The sequence below is a fragment of the Capricornis sumatraensis genome, chromosome 10 (genome assembly GCF_032405125.1).
Source record: "Capricornis sumatraensis isolate serow.1 chromosome 10, serow.2, whole genome shotgun sequence".
NCBI classification, from domain to species: Eukaryota; Metazoa; Chordata; class Mammalia; order Artiodactyla; family Bovidae; genus Capricornis; species Capricornis sumatraensis.
The window spans coordinates 52,722,068-52,744,262 of record NC_091078.1 but is presented as its reverse complement, the minus strand read 5'-3'; the positions used below and the strand labels follow the sequence as shown (position 1 = coordinate 52,744,262).

The window sequence follows — 22,195 nt, the reverse complement described above, 5'->3', positions numbered from 1 at the left end:
CTTATATTGTATGAAGAGGCAAGTAATAAAGTAAAAAAAATTTTCAAAGAAGGAAAATGCATCTGAATACTGAGTTGGTGTTTGTTGTTCAGCTGCTAAGTTGTGTCTGACTCTTTGCGACCCCATGGACTGCAGCATGCCAGGCTCTCCTGTCCTTCACTATCTCCTGGAGTTTGCTCAAACTCAAGTCCATTTAGTTGGTGGTGCCATCCAACCACCTTATCCTTTGTCATCTCCTTCTGCTATTTTGTGCTCATAGTACAGCACAGGGTACAGATGACAACTGTTTCAGAAATTCTAAAAACCAGCTTTAGAGAAAAAACACATCCATGCCATCCTAGAAATAGAACTGTGACTCCCAGCTTTACAGGGCAAAGGATCTGGTCCCCCGTCACACAATCTTTCACCACTCCTGCCTTGTCTGCCAGGCGTGGTGTCCTCAGGGCTGAGGGGCAGAAGAGTGCCTAGAAAAGGCCTCCCTGGAGCCACAGCGAGAGCTGTCCAGCCAGCCGTCAGCACAGGGGCCTGTAATCTTCCCGAAGCAGCATCCATCCTGCAGTGACCACAGCAGCAATCAGGGGTTCATCCATCAAGAATAAGTACTGCTGCTGTTGCTGAGTTGCTTCAGTCGTGTCCGACTCTGTGCGACCCCATAGACAGCAGTGTTTTGAATTTGAGAGAAAGACCCCATGGAGAACAAGACACCTGAAATCTGCTTGCTCGCAGGCTGGAAGCCAACAGCTCTCTCTACACGTTTCTTAGGTCCAGCTTTGCTGGTGCTTTATTCACGCCCTCTTCTTTCCATGCCCTTCAGTTCAGTTCAATTCAGTCGCTCAGTCGTGTCTGACTCTTTCGACCCCAAGAATCGCAGCACACCAGGCCTCCCTGTCCATCACCAACTCCCGGAGCTCACTCAGACTCACATCCATCGAGTCAGTGATGCCATCCAGCCATCTCATCCTCTGTCGTCCCCTTCTCCTCCTGCCCCTAATCCCTCCCAGCATCAGAGTCTTTTCCAATGAGTCAACTCTTCGCATGAAGTGGCCAAAGTACTGGAGTTTCAGCTTTAGCATCATTCCTTCCAAAGAAATCCCAGGGCTGATCTCCTCCAGAATGGACTGGTTGGATCTTCTTGCAGTCCAAGGGACTCTCAAGAGTCTTCTCCAACACCACAGTTCAAAAGCATCAACTCTTCGGCACTCAGCTTTCTTCAAAGTCCAACTCTCACATCCATACATCACTACTGGAAAAACCATAGCCTTGACTAGACGGACCTTTGTTGGCAAAGTAATGTCTCTGCTTTTGAATATGCTATCTAGGTTGATCATAACTTTCCTTCCAAGAAGTAAGTGTCTTTTAATTTCATGGCTGCATTCACCATCTGCAGTGATTTTGGAGCCCCCAAAAATAAAGTCTGACACTGTTTCCACTGTTTCCCCATCTATTTGCCATGAAGTGATGGGATCAGATGCCATGATCTTCGTTTTTCTGAATGTTGAGCTTTAAGCCAACTTTTTCACTCTCCTCTTTCACTTTAATCAAGTCCTTACTTTATTTTTAATTTTTATCGGAGTATAGTTGCTTTCCAACATTGTGTCAGTTTCTGCTGTTCAGCAAAGTGAGTCAGCTATACTTAAACATATACCCCTATTTTTTGGATTTCTGTCCCATTCAGGTCACCACAGAACAGCGGTCCTTACTTTTCTTAGCATTCTTATTCGAGGCGGGTAACTGTGAGCTAGTTAACAAAAGGCTAATTGTATTCTATATGATCTGCTCTATGAGTACCTACAAGAATTTCAATTAGGCAATATATGAAATAAAACACTACCCTGTCCCCCTCATTTCCGAAACACTCCTTCCTTAATACAACAGTCAAGAAAGAATCAGGTACATGAAGGCAGTGTTTAAAGAGCAAAGGAAAAAAAAAAATCAGTGAATCTTTCCAATCAGAAACAGCATTTCCAACAGTTACCTTCAAAAACTGGGGTGGGGGTAACAGCAGGATGTTAAAGAAAAAACCTAGATTCATCTAAAAGTGATAGAATTTTTATTTTTTCTAACCATTAAGATACTCTGACACTGCTTTTTCTTTCTTGAAACACTCATAAAAGATTCTGATTTAGGTTATCTAGACACAAGTATCACAGACCTTTCCAAGTATGAGGAGATAGGCTAATTTCTTGACAGATGACATACCGAAAGGTTCTATGAACTGATAAAGTTTTTCGCCAACGGATATGGCCTCTGTATACTGCCTCAGGTGATACAGGATGACTGCTTGATTGTAATACAACATGCTGTTTTCAACATCATCCAACCCATCCATTTCTTCAACAGCTGAGTGTACCTATAGAACAGTCAAAAGAGATTGTGTTCTAGCAGTAAGAAAATAAAGAGTAAAGGTGCAAGAATCTGAATGAATAAGCAGGAACACAGGCCAGCATTTTTCATCTAAAATCTCCCACACAGTCAATAGGACCTATAGGTTCTGTTGTAGATTCCTGGCTGTGCTGGGTCTTCACCGTTGTGCACAGGCCTTCTCCAGTTGCAGAGAGCGGGGCTTACTGCCCAGTCGCACAGCGGGGGCTTCTCATCATCGAGCACGGGCTCTAGGGATGAGAGTTCTGGTAGTTGGATCCTTGGATGATCCTTGAGTCAGGAAGATCCCCTAGAGGGGGAAACGGCAACCTGTTCCTGTATTCTTCCCTGGAAAAATCCTATGGACAGAGGAGTCTGGTGGGCTACAGTCCATGGGCTCTCAGAGTGGGACGCGACTGACTGACTGGGCATGCACACACACTACAGTATGGTGGTTGTCATGAATTTAGCATGGGGGCTCAAAGGCCAGACAGAACTGGGCTCACGTAGCTTTTATTACGTAAAACCTTTGTGTCTCTGGACAATTTACACAAGTCATCTGTACCTTAGCATTCAAGTCTATTAAATGAGAAAAAAAATGTAGTAGCTACTTCATCAGGCTACTGGGAAGAATAAGTGAGATGTCTGACAGAGGTTCTTAGTTACATAAGGTCTTACTGTGTGGTCGGCACTGAAGGTCTGCCACCACCCCTCTTCAGTATCAAAGGTCCAACCTTGTGGTGTTGTTATGACCAGACCAATGACCAAGGCAAGTCCCAAACCGTAAATGAATTATATCTTCTGTTTACAAAGTTAATCATTTCCTGACCCCAAGTGCTAAAACAATGACATTATTATTCATAATCAGATCTTTCCATTATAAGTAAGATTGTAATCTCAGCAGCTACATTTTTCATGTATTTCTATTCTAATTCTTTCTCAAAACTCCAAAGCTTATTCAGACTTGGTATATTAGCTTCTTCTGTTCAAGTTTGAAACCCAACAGAATGTAAAATCACACAGCATAATACCTTCATTTCCTAGAAAATGAATTGTGTACAAATAAAACTAATGCAAATGTTGTAGACACATTAGAAATTGTGCTGTTAATAGCAAATAAAAAGTCACATTAATTCTGCTTAACTAATTTCATTTCATAGAGAGGACCACAATATTTTATAATGAAATTCATGTATGGTATTACCTGATTCTTCAGCTGGTTAAGTGTTTGTCTCAAACTATCTGTTGTTGTCTGGTTACTTTTAAAAAACTCAGCTACTGCTGTATTCAAAATTATTTTATAATCATCTTTGTTTATATCTTGTAGACAGGCAAGATGTTGCAGACAGACATCGTAATTTCCAGCCTAAAACAAAAATACACAAACAAAATCACATACCAACTTTAAGAACTTTATATTCATTTCCAAATATATTTCATTCATCTTTATTTAAAAGCTTTTACAAAGATATAATTGCCCTAAATATACTAAAGTCACTAGATGAAGTAATAGTCCCATCAATTAAAAAATTGTGATATGATTTAAAAACACAAAAACTTGGCAATGGCTCAGATTATTCCCATTCCTTTCACAATATTTAAACTCTAAAAGTGAAGAAATTTAAACCTAAACCTACTCTCTGAAGCTAACTCTTAAATTAGTACAGAACAAAGATCATAAATTCACGTTGAAAATATTCATGCTTGACAGATTCTAAAAATGGAACAGGTTAAGAGAAACCATTTCTTACTGTGAAAGCTTGGAAAGCACTGGTGGACAACTCCTTCTCTTGATCAGTGATCCCAGAGGACGGACCTGTCCCTTCATGTTTCTCTGCTCCCTGATCTGCAAATACACAAGTTTGAGAGTTCTTTAGAATAACAGCTGTCCAGTGAACGTGTCCCGAGTTTTCCTCTTAATGGTCTTCTTTGTCCTGGAGTTGCCAAAGTCACACCTTTCTCAACTACAATGAATAATTAGTATTTTTTGGTCATGCGGCATGTGTGATCTTAGTTCCCAGACCCGGAATTAAACCCTTCCCCTGCATTGGAAGTGCAGATTCTTAACCACTGAACCATTGGGGAAGTTTGCTAACTAATGTTATAAGTGAGGAATGAAGCATTCTTTCAAAAACTTAAGAAATATCTCCCTTTGCTGTGGAAATCTTTATATAAGGATTACAGCTCTGTCCATTAGGACATTCAGGCTGAGAATATCGTGCTCTCTTCAAAATATCAGATCTGGGAGCTCCCCGCCTACCAACGCAGGGGACACATGGGTTCGATCTCTGGTCCAGGAAGAATCCACATGTCACGGGGCAATGAAGCCCGCGCACCACAGTTACTGAGTCAGTGTTCTGGGGCCCACGAGCTGCAACCAGACCAAGCCTGCACGCAACAACGAAGACCCCGCACAGCCGGAAAGAAGCAAAGAAAAACAAGAAAACTCCTGTCTTAAAAAAGAGAACCTGCTCTGCCTCCCACCACAGCAATACACCCCGAATGTCACATATTCAAGAACCCATGCCAGGCGCTAGAGACGCAAGGAACTTGTAAGTACATGTGAGATGCCTTCAAGAAGTTTATAATCTAGTTAGAAAGTATTAACAGTTAACAATGAGAAAATGACACTGGTGAGAATTCATAGGTAATTACCAAGCAATGAAGGCTTTCATAGGCTTAGAAATCGAAAAGGCAGGATTAATACATTTAAAAAGCTTCCTTAACAGAAGTTTCCGTATATATTATTTCTGCCCTACAATTTACTGTTTTAAAAATTAGTTTTTTATTTTAAAAAAGTCCCAAATAAATGCAAAAATCTCAGCTAATGCAAGTTTTAAACTACTTAAGGACAACACCTGTTGAGTCCGAGTGTAAACTGGTCAGACCTCCTGGGAAGTAATCACCAATACCTGTCCATGTACAACGTCTTAACCAAACAACCCCACTTCCAGGTATTCACTCTACAAATACATAAAGATGCTCACTGCAGCGCTGTTTATAATAGTGAATGTCTAGAAATAAACATCCTTCAGTTAAGAAAAGTGCTAAGTAAACTGTGGTATGGAAATACAATGGCACACTACACAATTGTTAAAAGTTGAGTCCCTGCAATGTGTTGACAGGGAGAAACGTCCTCAACATCTTAAATAAAAGAAGCAGACTGCAAACAGTTTTATACAACAGAGCTCCACGTTTTATAAAAATACACAGATATTCTGAATATATACAGAATAACATTTGGCAGGATAAACATCCAGTTTTTAGTCATTACCTTCACGGAGTGGGACAGAAGAGAGATTTTACTTTCCTTCCTATTGCTCTTAACTGTGAGACCCAGGCGGGCTCTGTCTATGGTGCTTTCCTGGATACAAAACTTTCTGACCCCTCCTCCTCATCTCCCCACCCATTTCCTGCCCTGTCCCATTTCTTGCTTGTAGGAAAAAGCTTCAGACTCCTAGCTCTTCCTTAAGTTCAAAGAGCAGATTCAAACAGTAAACAGGGAAGATGGAGCAGTCGAGAAACAGCAGGGCAGGGTCCTGGCTCCTGCTCAAGGAATATATGTATTTCTGAGTTCTTTTGCAGGTACTCAGGTCCCTACTCAAATGGAGGATTGTAACTTCAGGCTAAGCACAAGATTCTGGTTACCTCACCACCAGTGTATCAGAGGAAAGCCACAAACCCTGCAGCTCTCAACCCAGGTTTTGCCTACAAAAACTCTTTGGTGCAAACGGTTGGGGGAGTTTGGGTTTTTTTAGTATTAGCTACCCATTCTGCTTTCTTGGCCCTGCAATAAACCTTTTTCTGCTCCAAACTCTGACATCTTGGTTTGGCCTCACTGTGCCTCAGGAACACAAACTTGCATTTGACAACTGTCTAAATTTTTATAATGATCACTGATCACTTTTTTTTTAAGTTTTATTTTTAAATGCCTGCCTAGGACTTTTGGCGTTCCAGTGGCTAAGGCTTCATACTCCCAATCCAGGAGGCTGGGTTTCGGGCCTGGTGGAGGAACTTGATGTCTGGTGGAGGAACTAGATTCCACAAGCTGCAACTAAGAGTTCTCATGCTGCAACTAAGGCCCAGTGTAGCCAAATAAACAAATATTAAATAAATAAGTGTCTGCTTAAAACTAATGTAAGGTTTAGAAGTAAGATAAGGGGTCTAGTGACTGCAAGATCTATCAGATAGAGACTGTGGTGGGGCTGGGGGGGGAGCGGGTTGCTTCTGGATTTGTGAGAATTCATTAAACCATAGGTACCCTTATGGCATGGGCATTTTTTGGTGGGGCTGTACCGCTCAGCATGTGGGGTCTTATGTCCCTGACCATGGATCAAATCTGTGCCCCCTGCAGCAGAAGTGTGGAGTCTTAACCACTGGACTACATGGGAAGTCCTGGTATTTTTTGATAATGACCTAGAAAACTGTTTTCCAGGAGCATGTCAAAGAACCCAGTGTCAAAAAGAGCTGATTTTAGGATGCCCTCAGTTCAGTTGCTCGGTCATGTCAGACTCTTCGCAACCCCATGGACTGCAGCACACTAGGCTTCCCTGTCCATCACCAACTCCTGGAGTTTGCTCAAATTTATGTCCATCAAGTTGGTGATGCCATCCAACCATCTCATCCTCTATATTCCCCTTCTGCTCCTGCCTTCAATCTTTTCCAGCATCAGGGTCTTTTCTAATGAGTCAGTTCTTCACATCAGGTGGCCAAAAAGTATTGGAGCTTCATTCTCAGCATCAGTCTTTCCAACGAATATTCAGGACTGATTTCCCTTAGAATTGACTGGTTTGATCTCCTTGCAGTCCAAGGTACTCTCAAGAGTCTTCTCCAACACCACAGTTCAAAAGCATCAATTCTTCAGCGCTCCACTTTCTTTATAATCTAACTCTCTCACATCCATACATGACCACTGGAAAAATCATAGCTTTGACTATACAGACCTGTGTCAGTAATGTAATGTATCTGCTTTGTAATATGATATCTAGGTTAGTCATAGTTTTTCCTCCAAGGAGCAAGCGTCTTTTAATTTCATGGCTGCAGTCAACATCTGCAGTGATTTTGGAGCCCAAGAAAATAAAGTCTCTCACTGTTTCCACTGTTTCCCCATCTATTTGCCATGAAGTGATGGGACTTGATGCCATGATCTTTGTGAGCTTTTTCGCTCCCCTCTTTCACTTTCATCAAGAGGCTTTTTAGTTCCTCTTCACTTTCTGCCATAGGGTGGTGTCATCTGCATATCTGAGGTTATTGATATTTCTCCGAGCAATCTTGATTCCAGCTTGTGCTTCACCCAATCCAGCATTTTGCATGATGTACTCTGCATATAAGTTAAATAAGCAAGGTGACAATATACAGCCTTGACGTACTCCTTTTCCTACCTGGAACAAGTCTCTTGTTCCATGACCAGCTCTAACTGTTGATTCTTGACCTGTATACAGATCTCAGGAGCCAGGTCAGGTGGTCTGGTATTCCCATCTCTTTAAGAATTTTCCAGTTTGTTGTGATCCACACAGTCAAAGGTTTTGGCGTAGTCAACGAAGCAAAAGTAGATGTTTTTCTGGAATTCTTTTGCTTTTTCGATGATCCAATGGATGTTGGCAATTTGATCTCTGGTTCCTCTGGCTTTTCTAAATCCAGCTTGAACATGTGGAAGTTCTTGGTTCACATACTGTTGAAACCCAGCTTGGAGAATTTTGAGCATTACTTTGCTGGTGTGTGAGATGAGCGTGTGGAAGCCCTCCCTGGACAGGCACGTGACAGCAGTCAGTTAAGACTCCCAGTTCCCCTATCATCACAGTACAATGAAAGCACATGTCTTAGAATTAGTCACATTTCCAGTCTGGTCTCCCCTTGGCCACCTGTCTCTTTGCTTAGAGATATAACTAAATACTAGCTTCCTTCCCACTTTACCTATCACAGAACAACTAAGGACTCCACTTGTGGCTTTTTTTTTTTTAAACAAAATACGTATTTCTGCACTTTACATATACAAACAAACAATGAAATTAGATTTAGTGTGAACACCTCCTTAGATCACTGTGAAACCCCTATTATTAGACTGAATACTCTTGAGAATCACCACATACTTTAAAACAAAATACAACTTGTGAACTTATCTAAGACTTAGATCTGCTACCAAAAAAAAATAAAAAAGGTATTCTGGTATTTGGGTTTATAAGAAGTGTTACTTCTGATAATTAAAGTTACATAAATTAGTATTTCACTTCCACTTAGCATACAGATAGATAAGAACTGAGTCCTAACAGGGAGGGAAAATGAATAGTTTGATGAAGAGAGCTCACTGGTTTAAGAAGACTCTGTCAAACAGCTTTTTCTTTAAAAAGCTAGTAACAATGAGTTTCTGTTAAGTCAACTGCTTACACAATACACCTGCCTGGCGAAACTTTCAAGCGCACAATTACAGTAAAGACCAATTTCTTTAAAATGTGTAAAAATAAGGACACAGGATTTCAGGATACCCAAAAAGCAAAGTATGAGTTTAGATTGAGATGGAACCTCAACTCTAAGTATAGTCAACATATTAACAATGAACATAGATACTAATACTTAAAAATTCTTTAAGGAAACCTGATGTATCTCCCCTCATACAGAAGTGCACTAAATTGCAACCAAACAGCCCAAATTCTTAGTTTGCCATCAAGTTATCTTCACAGCTTCTTCGCAAAATACAGCCTCTTTACATTAGATGGCATTCTTTAACAGGGCTTCTGGGCCCAAATGTCATTTATAAATTATGATTTATGAATACAGGGCAGAGGGAAACATAAGACAATTCACCAAGGCACTGAAGAGTTAAGCTTCTACTTCCCAACAGAAGCAGACTGGTTCATGCGGCCACTGCTATCATTATTCTCCAGAAACTGTGGTGGCGACGGTGGTTTAGTCACTTCAGTCGTGTCCAACTCCGCAACCCCATGGACTGTAGCCCACAAGTCCACCAGGCTCCCCCGTCCCTGGGCTTCTCCAGGCAAGAACCCTGGAATGGGTTGCCATTTCCTTCTCCAATGCATGAAAGTGAAAAGGGAAAGTGAATCTCCTAAAATCCTCTAAATAAGGACAAAAGCACTTTGATAAGCTAGACTCTAAGGCTGACAAGAGATTCTGAAACAGACATTTTAGAGAACTGAGCTCAGAAACAGCCTCTTACATGTTAACCAGCCATTATTCTACCTACATTCTTTTACTTCAAAATAAAACTTAAGGCGAAAAAAAAATCCTACTTCAATGAGATTATTATTTTTATTTTCCTTATCTTTATGCACTTTTCAAGTTTTCTCCAAGGAACAGTCTCTAAAACATTCATTTTGGAGGTAACTGACTTCTTACCAGAAAGAGTCTGCACATAATTCCACAATGTGTCTTTATTTGTCCAAAAATAGCCTCCGTTGCCAACTGAAAGAGTATATGACCGTTCATCCATAAGCTTGACCTTCCTTCTACTCTGGCCTAATGAACAGGGCTGACCATCGAGGCGCACAGAGCTCTTTGGCACACAAACCTTGACATTTTTTAAGCCAACAGGCTTCATTTCTAACCAATTAGGTTTAAACTAAGTAGAAAAGAAACACACCACTTTCCCCAAACTGAAAAAAGTTAACTGAAAGCCCAGACAGATTCCAGTACAGAATGTTAACAATTCAAATCTGATTGGAGGAGGATCTTCCATACAAGTGACACTTTTCCAAAGAGAGCTCCAGTGAGGTTCAAGGAAAGAAAATTTTCCCCCAAGACAAAAGAAATGAAGGCCTAACGAAGTCTGCAGCTGTCCTTGCAAAACAATGTTGATGCCTTTGTGAAGGAAAATTTTAAATAAGAAGGATGCCATTTCAAAGAAAAATAATTCAGGTTTACCAAAGCCACCATCCAGCTAAGGTTCACAAACCTCACATGTGGCTTTCTATCACTGGACCAAGCATATTTGTCTTATCAACGTCCTTGGCTGATTTCTCCACAGCTCAGAGGAGTACCATGTGACCAGCAAGGCTATAGTATTGAACACAGAAGAGATAAAGGACAGAACAGCAAGCACCAGGAATATCAGCACACTCCGGGGAAGACAGGCAAAGCAGAACACTGCCAGCGTGGATAAGCATTTTTATTTTCATACCTCAGAGTACTGGGGGCATAGATTTACTATAGTTTTCAGATATTAATTCTTATTAATTTATCAGTTCAGAAAGCTGAGATTTTTCCTCAAACTTTTACATTCAACTTAGACATCTTACTCTATTTGGAGTTTTCATTTTGAAGGGCTGTGATGAATGTTTGATTTCACTTACACTTTCAAACATAAAATTTTAACAACTTTAAATAATTTAATATAACCCATTTTAGCAACAACCTTCGACTTAAAAATACAAAATTTCCTAAGAACTCAAATAGCTTATAAATCTAAAAAATTAAGCTTATGAAAACAGTGACTCTTTCATTGTGTGCATGCAATAATATACAAAGGCTTCAATTTACAATCACAACTCTAAGTCAATTATTTACTCAATTATATATTTTAAATTGGAATTATAAGACTAAATTCTTTAATGTTAAAAACACTTAAAATATCCTATGTAGGTCACTTAAAGATAATTTATGTACAGACTCTATTAACTACACTTTGAGTAAAAAATAAAAAGGTTTAAAAACAACACGGATCCTATTGGACCCTATAAAAAGCAAATGGCAAGACAGTATTGCACAGTTTATTTCTTCTTTGGCATACATATACACACATACATGGTCTTCCCTGGTGGCTCAGGTGGTAAAGAATCTGCCTGCAATGTGGGAGACTGAGGTTCAACCCCTGGGTGGGGAAGATCCCCTGGAGAAGGGATGACAATCCACTCCAGTATTCTTGCCTGGAGAATCCCATGGACAGAGGAGCCTGGAGGGCTACAGTCCACGGGGTCGCAAAGAGTCGGATGTGTGTGTATGTGTGTGTGTGTGAATATATATTTGATGTGAGCTTGGATAGTCTGGAAGAACACACAAACTCAGTTACCTGGAGAGTACGATTGGGCAGAAGTGATAGAGGACTTCATATTTTTTTACCTTATATACTTAATAACAATCAAAATGTTGGGGGTGTTTTAAATAAAATAAAAGTAGCCTTGGCTTAAAGTTCTCTCATTTTGTTCTTCCTCCCATTAAAAAAAAAACACCTTTTATTGGAGTACAGCTTTACAGCGTTGTGTTAGTAAAGTGAGCCGGTTACACGTGTACTTACACCCCCTCGTCTTGGGATTGCCTTCCCACGTAGGTCACCAGAGCGCAGCGAGTGGAGTTTCCTGCGCTGCACACCAGGTTCTCTGAGCTCTCTACTTTATACATAGTATCAGAGGTGATGCATGCCAATCCCAGTCTCCCACTTCGTCCCACCTTCCTGCTTTCCCCTTGGTGTCCATGTATTGGTTCTCTATGTCTGTGTGTCTATTTCCACTTTGCAAATGAGATTGTCTATACCAACTTTTTCAGACTGCACATGTATGCGTTAATACATGATATTTGTCTTTTTCCTTCTGACCGACTTCACTCCGTACGACGGTCACCGGGTCCATTCATGTCTTCTTGCCATTTTTACAGTCATCCTGGCTCAAGATTTCAAAGCCATCTTTAAATACTCTTCTCCTGACTTCCTATTACTCATCCGGTCGTCTTTCCCTTTTTCACGTAATCAGCAAACACACACCTCACCTTAGCTGATCTTCACAAGCTATAACCAGTTGAGGTAAATAAATCAGGAAGCTATTAGGAATAAATTAAGACTATTAGGACCCCCATTTCACAAATGAGGAAACAGGCTCAATTTAGAACCTTTCTCAAGGAGCGAGGCTTCATGCTCACCAACTATTCCCAATCATCCACAAGTTCTGCCAATTTCACTCCTTTAAAGACTCTCACACCTGCCCCTCTTCTCCATCAACCCCTACCCTAAAGTAATACTACTCAGTATTTTTAAACACCAGGGCCTACGTTGAGCCCATTTAACCCCTTTCCAAAACTGTGAGGGAGATATAATCATTCTCTTTCTCCACACGGGAAAACTGAGGCTTAAAAAAATGGTTTCTTAAAATCTCCCCAAGGTCACACAAATAACAAGTAGCACAAGCAGGATGAACCTAGGCTGTCTGATCCCACTCCCCAGCCTCCTAGCTCTTCATCACTTACTGGCTCATTTAAAACATGAACTCACGGACCAGTGGCTAAGACTTCGAGCTCTCAAGGCAGGGTGCCCGGGTTCTCTTCCTGTTCGGAACTAGATCTCACACGCTGCCACTAGAAGATCGTGGATGCCCCTGCCGAACTCTCTAAGGCTCCTCTTTAGTTAGAGAGAAATTCCACCTTCTTCCATGGCCTGTATAAGGCTGGAAGAAGCTGATCTGCCGCAATTCTAACTCCGCCTCTTGCCACGCTTCCTCTGCTTACTAGGCTATGAAATGCTGAGTGCTTTGATACACCAGCTATTGGTCTAGGAGCTGGAGGCAGCACACGACTAAACAGACAAACATGCCTGTCCTCACGGTGCTCAGGCGCCAGGGGTCTTCCTGCTGTCCAAGGGGTCTGCACAGTGGATACTCCTCCCACGTGTATCCCTCTTCCCCCGTTTGGCCCGCTGGCTCTTTATCGTCAGGGCCTTTGTTCAAATGTTGTCTCTAAGAGAGCCCTTCCTCCTCTCATCAATCCACACAAAGTAGGATCCCTGCTCTCAGTTATCCTTTATCCTCTTATTTTCTCTTCACTTTTTTTTTTGAGGTGGGGGGGTGGTGGCGCCACACCATGGATCATGTGAGATCTTAGCTCCCTGGCCAGGGATGGAACCCACGCTCCCTGTAGAGGAAGCGTGGATTCTTACCACTGAATCCCTAGGAGAGTTCCTCTTCACAATTTATCACAGCTTGAAATCCTAATTATTTCTTACTTTGTTTACATATTTATCTGCCTTTCAGGTATATTACAAGCTCCATGAGGACAGAGATTTTGCAGTGCCTGGAAGGGTAGGCTAAACCGGTGAATATTTACTGAATAAATTAATCCACAACATTGGCTGGTTTCAGCCTCGGGGCTTCCAGTTTTGTTATATTTAACTCTTTCCTTACTTAATACAAAGTCAACCTGATTGTCCAGGCAGGAAGCTTCCTACAGTGTGGGCTATAAGCTTAAGCCAACCGAAGCAACAATCACCCTAAAGCCTGTTTCTCTGTGACACGTATTACATAGCTCTTCCCAAGTGGGGGGGGTCACCATTACAGGGATGTCTCTAACAGACTGAGGAGCAGGTCGTCAGAAGCAGGCACTGCGCCACAGCCATTCCTTCAACATCAAAGGCAGGGCTTGGCACTCAATTCTGGCAAACCGAAGAATGATGAAGTACAAGAGTGACGGAGGCAAGACTTGAAACCTAGATAGACTTCAGAGCTAAAAAGGTCATTCCAGGCAAGGGCACTGGTATGGACAGGAGGAGTGGTACAGCTGGGGGAGAAACAACGTGCTACACCGAGAGGGAATACGCTGGCCACCTTTCCCTTCCTGCATAGCAGCCTTATTGTGGTAAAGGGGCTTTGCAACTCAGTGAAGCTACGAGCCATGCCACGCAGGGCCACCAAAGATGATGGGCCACAGCGAAGAATTCTGACGAAATGTGGCCCACTGGAGGAGGAACTGGCAACCCACTCCAGTATTCTTGCCTGGAGACCCCATGGACATGAGTACCTGTATGAAAGGCAGAAAGATGTGACACTGGAAAATGAGCCCCCTAGGTTGGAAGGTGTCTTATGTGCTACTTGGGAAGAGCAGAGGGCAATTGCCCACAGCTCCAGAAAGAATGAAGTGGCTGGGCCAACATGGGAAGAGCACTCAGCTGTGGATGTGTGCGGTTGTGAAGTCCGATGCTGTAGAGAACGATGCTGCATAGGCACCTGGAATGTCGGGTCCATGAATCGAGATGAATTGGATGTGGTCAAGCAGGAGATGCCAAGAGTGAACGTCGACATCTTAGGAATAAGTGAACTAAAATGGATGGGAATGGGCGGATTTAATTCAGATGACCATCTACCACCGTGGGCAAGAATCCCTTAGAAGAAACTGAGTAGCCCTCACGGTCAACAAAAGAGTCCAAAACGTATTACTTGGATGCAGTCTCAAAAACCATGAAATAATCTTGGTTCGTTTCCAAGGCAAACCATTCAACATCATAGTAATTCAAGTCTATTCCCCAACCATTGATGTTGAAGAAGCTGAAGTTGACCAGTTCTATGAAGACCTATGGGCTTCCCTCGTGGCTCAGATGGTAAAGAATCTGCTTGCACACAGGAGACCGGGGACTGATTTCTGGGTCAGGAAGATCCCCTGAAGAAGGGAATGGCTACCCATTCCAGTATTCTTGCCAAGAGAATTCCAAGGATGGAGGAGCTTCTAGAATGAACACCAAAAAAAAAAAAAAAAAAAAAGACGTCCTTCTCATCATGGGGATTGGCATGCAAAAGTAGCAAGTCAAGACAAACCCAGAGTAACAGGCAAGTTTGGCCACAGAGTAAAAATGAAGGAGGGCAAAGGCTAACAGAGCTTTGCCAAGAGAACATGCTGGTCATATCCAACGCCCTTTTCCCACAACCCAAGAGAAGACTCTACACATGGACATCACCAGATGATCAATACCAAAATCAGACTGATTATGTTCTTTGCAGCCAAAGATGCAGACTCTGTATACAGTCAGCAAAAACAAGACTTGGGGCTGAATGTGGGATCATGAGCTCCTTATTGCAAAATTCAGGCTTAAACTGAAGAGAGTAGATAAAACTACTGGGCCTTTCACGTATGACCTAAATCAAATCCCTTATACAGAGGAGGTAATGAACAGATTCAAGGGGTTCGATCTGGAGTGCCTGAAGAATTATGGACAGAGGTTTCTAACACCGTACAGGAGGCAGTGAACAAAACCATCCCAAAGAAAAACAAATGCAATGAGGCAAAGTGGCTGTCTGAGGAGGCTTTCCAAATAGCTGAGGAAAGAAGAGAAATGAAAGGCAAGGGACAAAAGGAAAGATATATCCAACTGAATGCAGAGTTCCAGAGAATAGCAAGGAGGGACAAGAAGGCTTTCTTAAGTGACCAATGCAAAGAAATAGAGGAAAACAATAGAATGGGAAGGACTAGAGATCTCTTCAAGAAAATTAGAGATACCAAGGGAACATTTCATGCAAGGATGGACATAATAAAGGACAGAAATGGTATGGACCTAACAGAAGCAGAAGAGATTAAGAGGTGGCAAGAATACACAGAAGAACTGTACAAAAAAGGTCATAATGACTAAGATAATCACAATGGTGTGATCACTCACCTAGAGCCAGACATCCTGGAATGTGAAGTCAAGTGGGCCTTAGGAAGGAAGCATCACTACGAACAAAGCTAGTGGAGGTGATGGAATTCCAGTAGACCTATTTCAAATCCTGAAAGATGATGCTGTTAACATGCTATAGTCAATATGTCACCAAATTTGGAAAACTCAGTAGTGGCCACAGGACTGGAAGAGGTCAGTTTTCACTGCAATCCCAAAGAAAGGCAACACCAAACAATGTTCCAACTACTGTACAATTGCACTCATTTCACATGTTAGCAAGGTAGTACTCAAAATCCTTCAAGCTAGGCTTCAACAGCGCCTGAACCGAGAACTGCCAGATGTACAAGCTGGGTTTTGAAGGGGCAGAGGAACCAGAGATGGCATAGTCAACGTTCTCTGGAACATGGAAGAAGCAAATGAGTTCCAGAAAAGCTTCTGCTTCGGCAAAGCCTTTGACTGTGTGGATCACAACAAATTGTGGGAGATTCTTAAAGAGATGGGATTACCAGGCCACCTTAACTGTCTCCTGAGAAACCTGTATGTGGCTCAAAAAGCAACACTTGGAACTGGATGTAGAACAACTGACCTGCAAAATCAGGAAAGGAGTACAACAAGGCTGTATATTGTCCCGCTGGTTATTTAACTTCTATGCAAAGTTCATCGTGTGAAATGCCAGGCTGGACGAAGTAACAAGCTGGAATCAAGACTGCTGGAAGTTATCAACAACCTCAGATACACAGATGATACCACTCTAATAGCAGAAAGCAAAGAGGAACGAAAGAGCCTCCTGATGAGGGTGAAAGAGGAGAATGAAAAAGCTGGCTTGAAATTCAACATTCAAAAAACTAAGATCATGGCATCTGGTCCCATCACTTCATGGCAAATAGAAGGGGAAAAAGTGGAAGCAGCGATAAACTGGTATATATAGTCAAAGCAACGGTTTTTCTAGTAGTCATGGTTTTTCTAGTAGGGATGTGAGAGGTGGACCATAAAGAAGGCTGAGCGCTTAAGAATTCATGCTTTCAAACTGTGGTGCTGGAGAAGACTCTTGAGAGGCCCCTGGACTGCAAAGAATTCAAACCAGTCAATCCTAAAGCAAATCAAGCCTGAATATTCATTGGCGAACTGGTGCTGAAACTCCAATACTTTGGACACCTGATGTGAGGACTGAACTCACTGGAACTCACTCTGATGCTGGGAAGGATTGAAGGCAAGAGGAGAAGGGGGTGGCAGAGGATGAAACGGTTAGACAGCATTACCGAGTCAATGGACAAGAATTTTAGCAAACTCTGGCAGAGAGTGGAGGACAAGAGGAGCCTGGCAGGCTACCGTCCATGGAATCACAAAGAGTAGGATATGACTTTGCAACTGAAAAACAACATGCTGGTCCCCTTGGTTCAGACTTGGACAGGCCAAGCTTATTCCCTGCGTGGAACTTTCTCTCAACCCACCACTCCCCATTCCATAAGGCTCACTCCATTTCACTGGGCTCAACTATCACCTCACGAAAGGCTTTTCCTGACCAGCCTACCTAAAATTCTCTAGCACGCTCTAAATGCTTAGCCCCACTTTCTAGATCTTTTCTCTTGTTTTTCTTAGATGACCGAAGAGATGCTCTAATGATTTTACTTATCTGTACCTGTATTAGGATTGGAACGGTCCCCTGAAGTAGGAAATGGCAACGCCCTCCACCATTCTTGCCTGGAAAATTTCATAGACAGAGGAGCCTGACGGGCTTCGGTCCATGGGGTTGAAAAGAGTCAGCAACTGAGCATACACTCATATATGAGGATTGAAAGCGAAGTCGAAAGTGAAAGTGAAATCGCTCAGTCGTATCCGACTCTTTGCGACCCCATGGACTGTAGCCTACCAGTCTCCTCAGTCTACGGAATTTTCCAGGCAAGAATACTGGAGTGGGTTGCCATTTCCTTCTCCAGGGGATCTTCCCGACCAAGGGATCGAACTCGGGTCTCCCGCATTGCAGGCAGATGCTTTACCGTCTAATTTCAAATCGAATTTGTCAATTATTGAGATCAGGATCTAATTAAAAAATCCTGGAGCACATTAAGATTTTCTTTTCCTCCTTAAAAAAATATACAAATTTTATTGTAAAAAGTCTGTTTTGACCACTTCTAAAACCTGTAAGCGCCTTCCAACAAAACGTGGATGGATGCCACAGAGAACATTATTATCTTACAGGAAACAGGTATCAAGACCGTCCCAGAGATAGGCAGGAAAGAATTTTATATTCCTCAAATGGAGAAGATTCTAGGAATGTAATAGTAATCCATAAAAACCGTCGAGATTAGTTAATCTTGATGAACTAGAGGGAAAAAGGTTCTAAATACCAAGGCACTAGAGAGCACAGACCGAAGTGAGACACGATAACGTTATGTCTATTTCAATAAGTGATTTCGACAAAGCTAATTACACAGGACGTCGCTGACCACAGGCAGGCTGGTGTGGCCGAAGCCACGGGCATCACGGCACTGCGTCTCCGGGGTGAACTTTCCTTGCTCTGCCTTCCCCAGTGGGAATTCGAAAAGTCTGTGAAACGGCCATCTAGACTCATGCTTTTTAAACCGAAGAAATTCCGAAGAGCAAAGCAAAGGCGAACAGAAGCGGCATCATGTTACACTTGCTAAGAAACTACTGGACCTGGGGCCCAAAGACTCACATTAGCGGCGGCCGAGGGAGGGTCTAAGGGAGAGAAATGCACGCCCCAAAGAGAGCAGCCCCGAAGTCCCCACCTGGGGCCCCGCGGAGCAGCGCAGGGTCTGCCCGCTCTAGCGCGCGGGCGCCTCACCTGCAGGCTTGTCTGCAGCCATCTTCCCGCCTCGGCTCGGATGCTTCCCTGCAGGTGGCGTGGCCTCCACTCCAGCTGCCCAGCTGGCTGCGGTCCTGGACGTAGGAGGACGAGCCTGCGCCCACCCCGGCTCCGGGCCCCTGGGTTCCGGCCTGGGGAGTGGGCAGACGGCGGGCTAAGGAAGTGACGAAGGCTAGTTCGCGTCGTCTAGCAACAGCAACAGCAGCGTCCCCTGCCCGGGCGGCGCCACTGCCTCCACTTATGCGCGGCTTCCGCCCCGCGGAGTCCCCTGACACATTACTTCCGGGCGCCGAGGCCAGCGTGGGAACTGCGCCTGGCCCCGCCCTACGCCAGCGTCCTCGGTGCCCCGCCCCCACGGCGTGAGCGCGCCGCCGGCGTGCGCTCCCTCGCTCGCGCATCTGCACTTGTGCTGGCCGGGCTGGGCTGAACAGGGTCCCTTGTGCTTATACTGATAACAGTTGGTAAGAATTGATGAGTATTCGAGTTCTTGTCCCTTATTTCACATGAAACCACAACTACACCTCATATCTATGTGTTAAGCATTGAGCTTGTTCTTGTACACCTGTAATAATTTCTCACAGCTTTGTGAGAAAGCCCAGTTGCGGGTCCATGTTTGAAAGCAAAATAAAACATTTTATTTTAGAAGTTATAGATTTACAGAAAAATTGCAGATGATACTTGGAGCTCTTGCGTACTCCACACCTAATTTCCCTTGTTGTGAGCATCTTGAATAATTACTCAAGACGTACCCTACTGAGGTACGTCTGTCACATATAAGAAACCACCTCGGTTGGTATATTATTATTAACTAAATTCAGCGTTTAAAAAATTTAAAAAAATTGTTTTTTCAGCTAGTGACCCTTTTCTGTTCCAGGATCTTGTCCAAGATGCCACATTAAATTTATTCATGTATCCTTAGGCATTTTTTTGACTGTGCCCCGCGGGTTGTGCGATCTGTTTCCTTCGCTAGGTATATAACCTAGGCGGCCATCCGATTCCTAATCACTGGACCGCTAGGGAGTTCCCTCCTTAGGCTATTCTTGACTGCGATCACTTCTCAGATTTTCCTTGTTCTTGATGACTTTGACAGCTTTGAAGAGTGCTGGTCAGGACTTTTGAAGAATGGACCTGGATTTGGGTTTATACAGGTAATGGCAACCCACTCCAGTACTCTTGCCTGGAAAATCCCGGGGACGGAGGAGCCTGGTAGCGAAGAGTCGGACACGACTGAGCGACTTCACTTTCCCTTTTCACTTTCATGCACTGGAGAAGGAAATGGCGACCCACTGCAGTGTTCTTGCCTGGAGAATCCCAGGACGGCGGAGCCTGGTGGGCTGCCGTCTATGGGGTCGCGTAGAGTCGGACACGACTGAAGAGACTTAGCAGCAGCAGCAGCAGTGTTTTTTCATGGTGAGGCTAGGGTAATAGGTTTTAGGGAGAAAGACCACAGAAGTGACTAGCCATTCGTGTTGGTGCAAATGGCGTTATTTCATTCTTCTTTACGGCTGGATAGTATTCCATTGCTTATATAAACCACATCCTCTTTACATGGACATTTATTTTATATTGTGGTTATAACCCAATATTACATGATTTTGTTGCTCAAATTCTTTCAGCTTTGTTAATTGGGAGCTTTTTCAGGCTCCATGTCCCTTTAACACAGTTGCCCATTAAAAAAGAAAACAACCTTCTAATTAATATTAACATATACACAGAGAAGTACACAAAGCATAAACACTGATTTTTGAATTTTCATCATCTCAGCATATCCACATAATTAGCACCCAGAGAAAGGACAACAGGTTACCCACCTGCAGCAGCCCCCTTGTGCCTCCTCCCATCCCCCCAACAAGGGTGATTCCTAACTGATGGCTAACACCATTGATTATTCACCTGTTTTCAAACTTAATAAGAGTGGATCACAGTATATTTTCTTGAGAATCTGGCTTCTTTTGCTCCATCTTACAAGATTCGTCCATGTTGTTGAGTGAAGTTAGTTTCTCACTGTTACGTAATGTACCATTACACAAATGTATCATAATTGAGGTATTCATTTATTGCTGAGTAGTTGGGTATTTTGTCTATACCTAATAAGGCCAATATGAATATTATAGTATGTCTTTTGATGAGTATGTTAGAACCCACATAAAAAGACACCTGAAGTGTTTACTGACCTTGCTGCTGTGAGGAAACTCTCAATAAAAAAGGAATTAGCAGCAAATTAATAGAATTTGGGCACTTGCTGGATGATTTTAAAGAGGGATTAGGGAAGTTGGGGGTTGGCAGTTTGGAATTGGATGCATTCAGGAAGCAGACAATCGGAGTTCCAGTGTCTTAGTTTTCATCCAGGAGGCAGGAGGATTAGAGCAAGGCTGGAGTTATCCTTGGTCAAGGGGCAGCACCACTCATGTCAGAAGAAGGAGGTGTTCCATCATTGTTGTGCTTGTGGAGGGCTTTGTTTCTGTCTTGTTGCCGCAACAATCATGGCGTAAGCTTCTCTGAATATGTTCATATCCTGTGAAAGCTGTGTATGTCCAGCTGGGGACCTTCTGCTAGCAGAATGTGATCCCCCCTGTGGGTCCTTATCCATTTCACAGATCAGGAAAATGAGACCCAGGTGTTAACTCACTTTCCCAAGTAACAAGACTATAAGCAACTGTTACCTTAACCACTACATTCAGCTTTAAAGTTTCTGGAACTCGCCTGTCTTGAAGACATCTCGGGTCTTTTCTCTCATCTTTCAATATTGGCAGCTCTCCCTCATTTATAGAGAGGGAGAAGAGTTAATTCAGAAGTGGGAGATGGAGAGTGTCAGTGGTCTCTGCTGTGTCACCAGCCATGATGAGTCAGTTCACATCCAGCTAGTGATGGTATGACTGTGTACCCACAGTGCCTCAAACCTCTGTCGTCTTTGCTGCTTGTGGAAGCCTGTCTCCAAAGATGGTTGCCAACAGTTCCTCCCATCCCAATAGACACATGCTGCTCCCCCCCTCCCCACTCTGAAGATGAGCTGTGACTTGCTTGGACCAACCAAATGCAGAAGTGATCCTGAGCCAATTTTGGCTCTAGCCCTTGAAAGGCATGGCAGCGTCCACTTTTCCACTCTTGTACTCACCTGCCATCCTTCGAGGCTGTCCTGCTAAAGACTATGGGAAGGAGATCCAAGGTGCCCCAACTGACAGCCAGCACCAAGGTTTCTGACATAACAATGAAGCCTTCTTGAACCTTCCAACTCTAACCAGCTGCCAGATCAATGGAGTCCGGTGAGTGATCCTAGCTCCCATCATATGAAGCAGAAAAACTGCTCAGTCAACCCCCAGAAGCGTGAAAGATAAGAGGTCATTGGTTTGGGGTTTTTTTGGCATCTAATTTTTAAAACTGAGATATAAGCACATACCATGCTTTTTATTGGATTGGCCAAAAAGATCGCTTAGTTTTAAGTGAAAAAGGCACATTTTTATTTTCACCAAGACCCTTATTGAACAATGCATTATTAACTGAATAAACTTTTTGGCCAACCCAATAAAATGTGCAGTTTCATGGTTTTTAGTATATTCACAAAGTTGTGCAAACATTACCAATATCTGATTCTGTGTCAAACTGCCAAGGTAGAAATTTTTTTAGTGACTCAGTGGTTTCCTCTCCTTGAGGAC

The 22,195-nt window shown here is 43.0% G+C and overlaps 1 protein-coding gene across 1 annotated transcript in view; it reads right to left on the bottom strand.

The window, feature by feature from the left end:
• The window catches only part of CNOT10 (CCR4-NOT transcription complex subunit 10), a 47,904-nt gene extending 37,991 nt beyond the window's left edge, over positions 1–9,913 (bottom strand). The window contains exons 1-4 of the mRNA XM_068982193.1: positions 9,712–9,913; positions 4,113–4,207; positions 3,566–3,727; positions 2,200–2,350 (exon numbers count right to left, since the gene is read on the bottom strand). Coding sequence (XP_068838294.1) covers positions 2,200–2,350; positions 3,566–3,727; positions 4,113–4,207; positions 9,712–9,913 — 610 coding nt within the window. The remainder of the gene's footprint in view (positions 1–2,199; positions 2,351–3,565; positions 3,728–4,112; positions 4,208–9,711) is intronic.
• Positions 9,914–22,195: the final 12,282 nt, after the last annotated feature.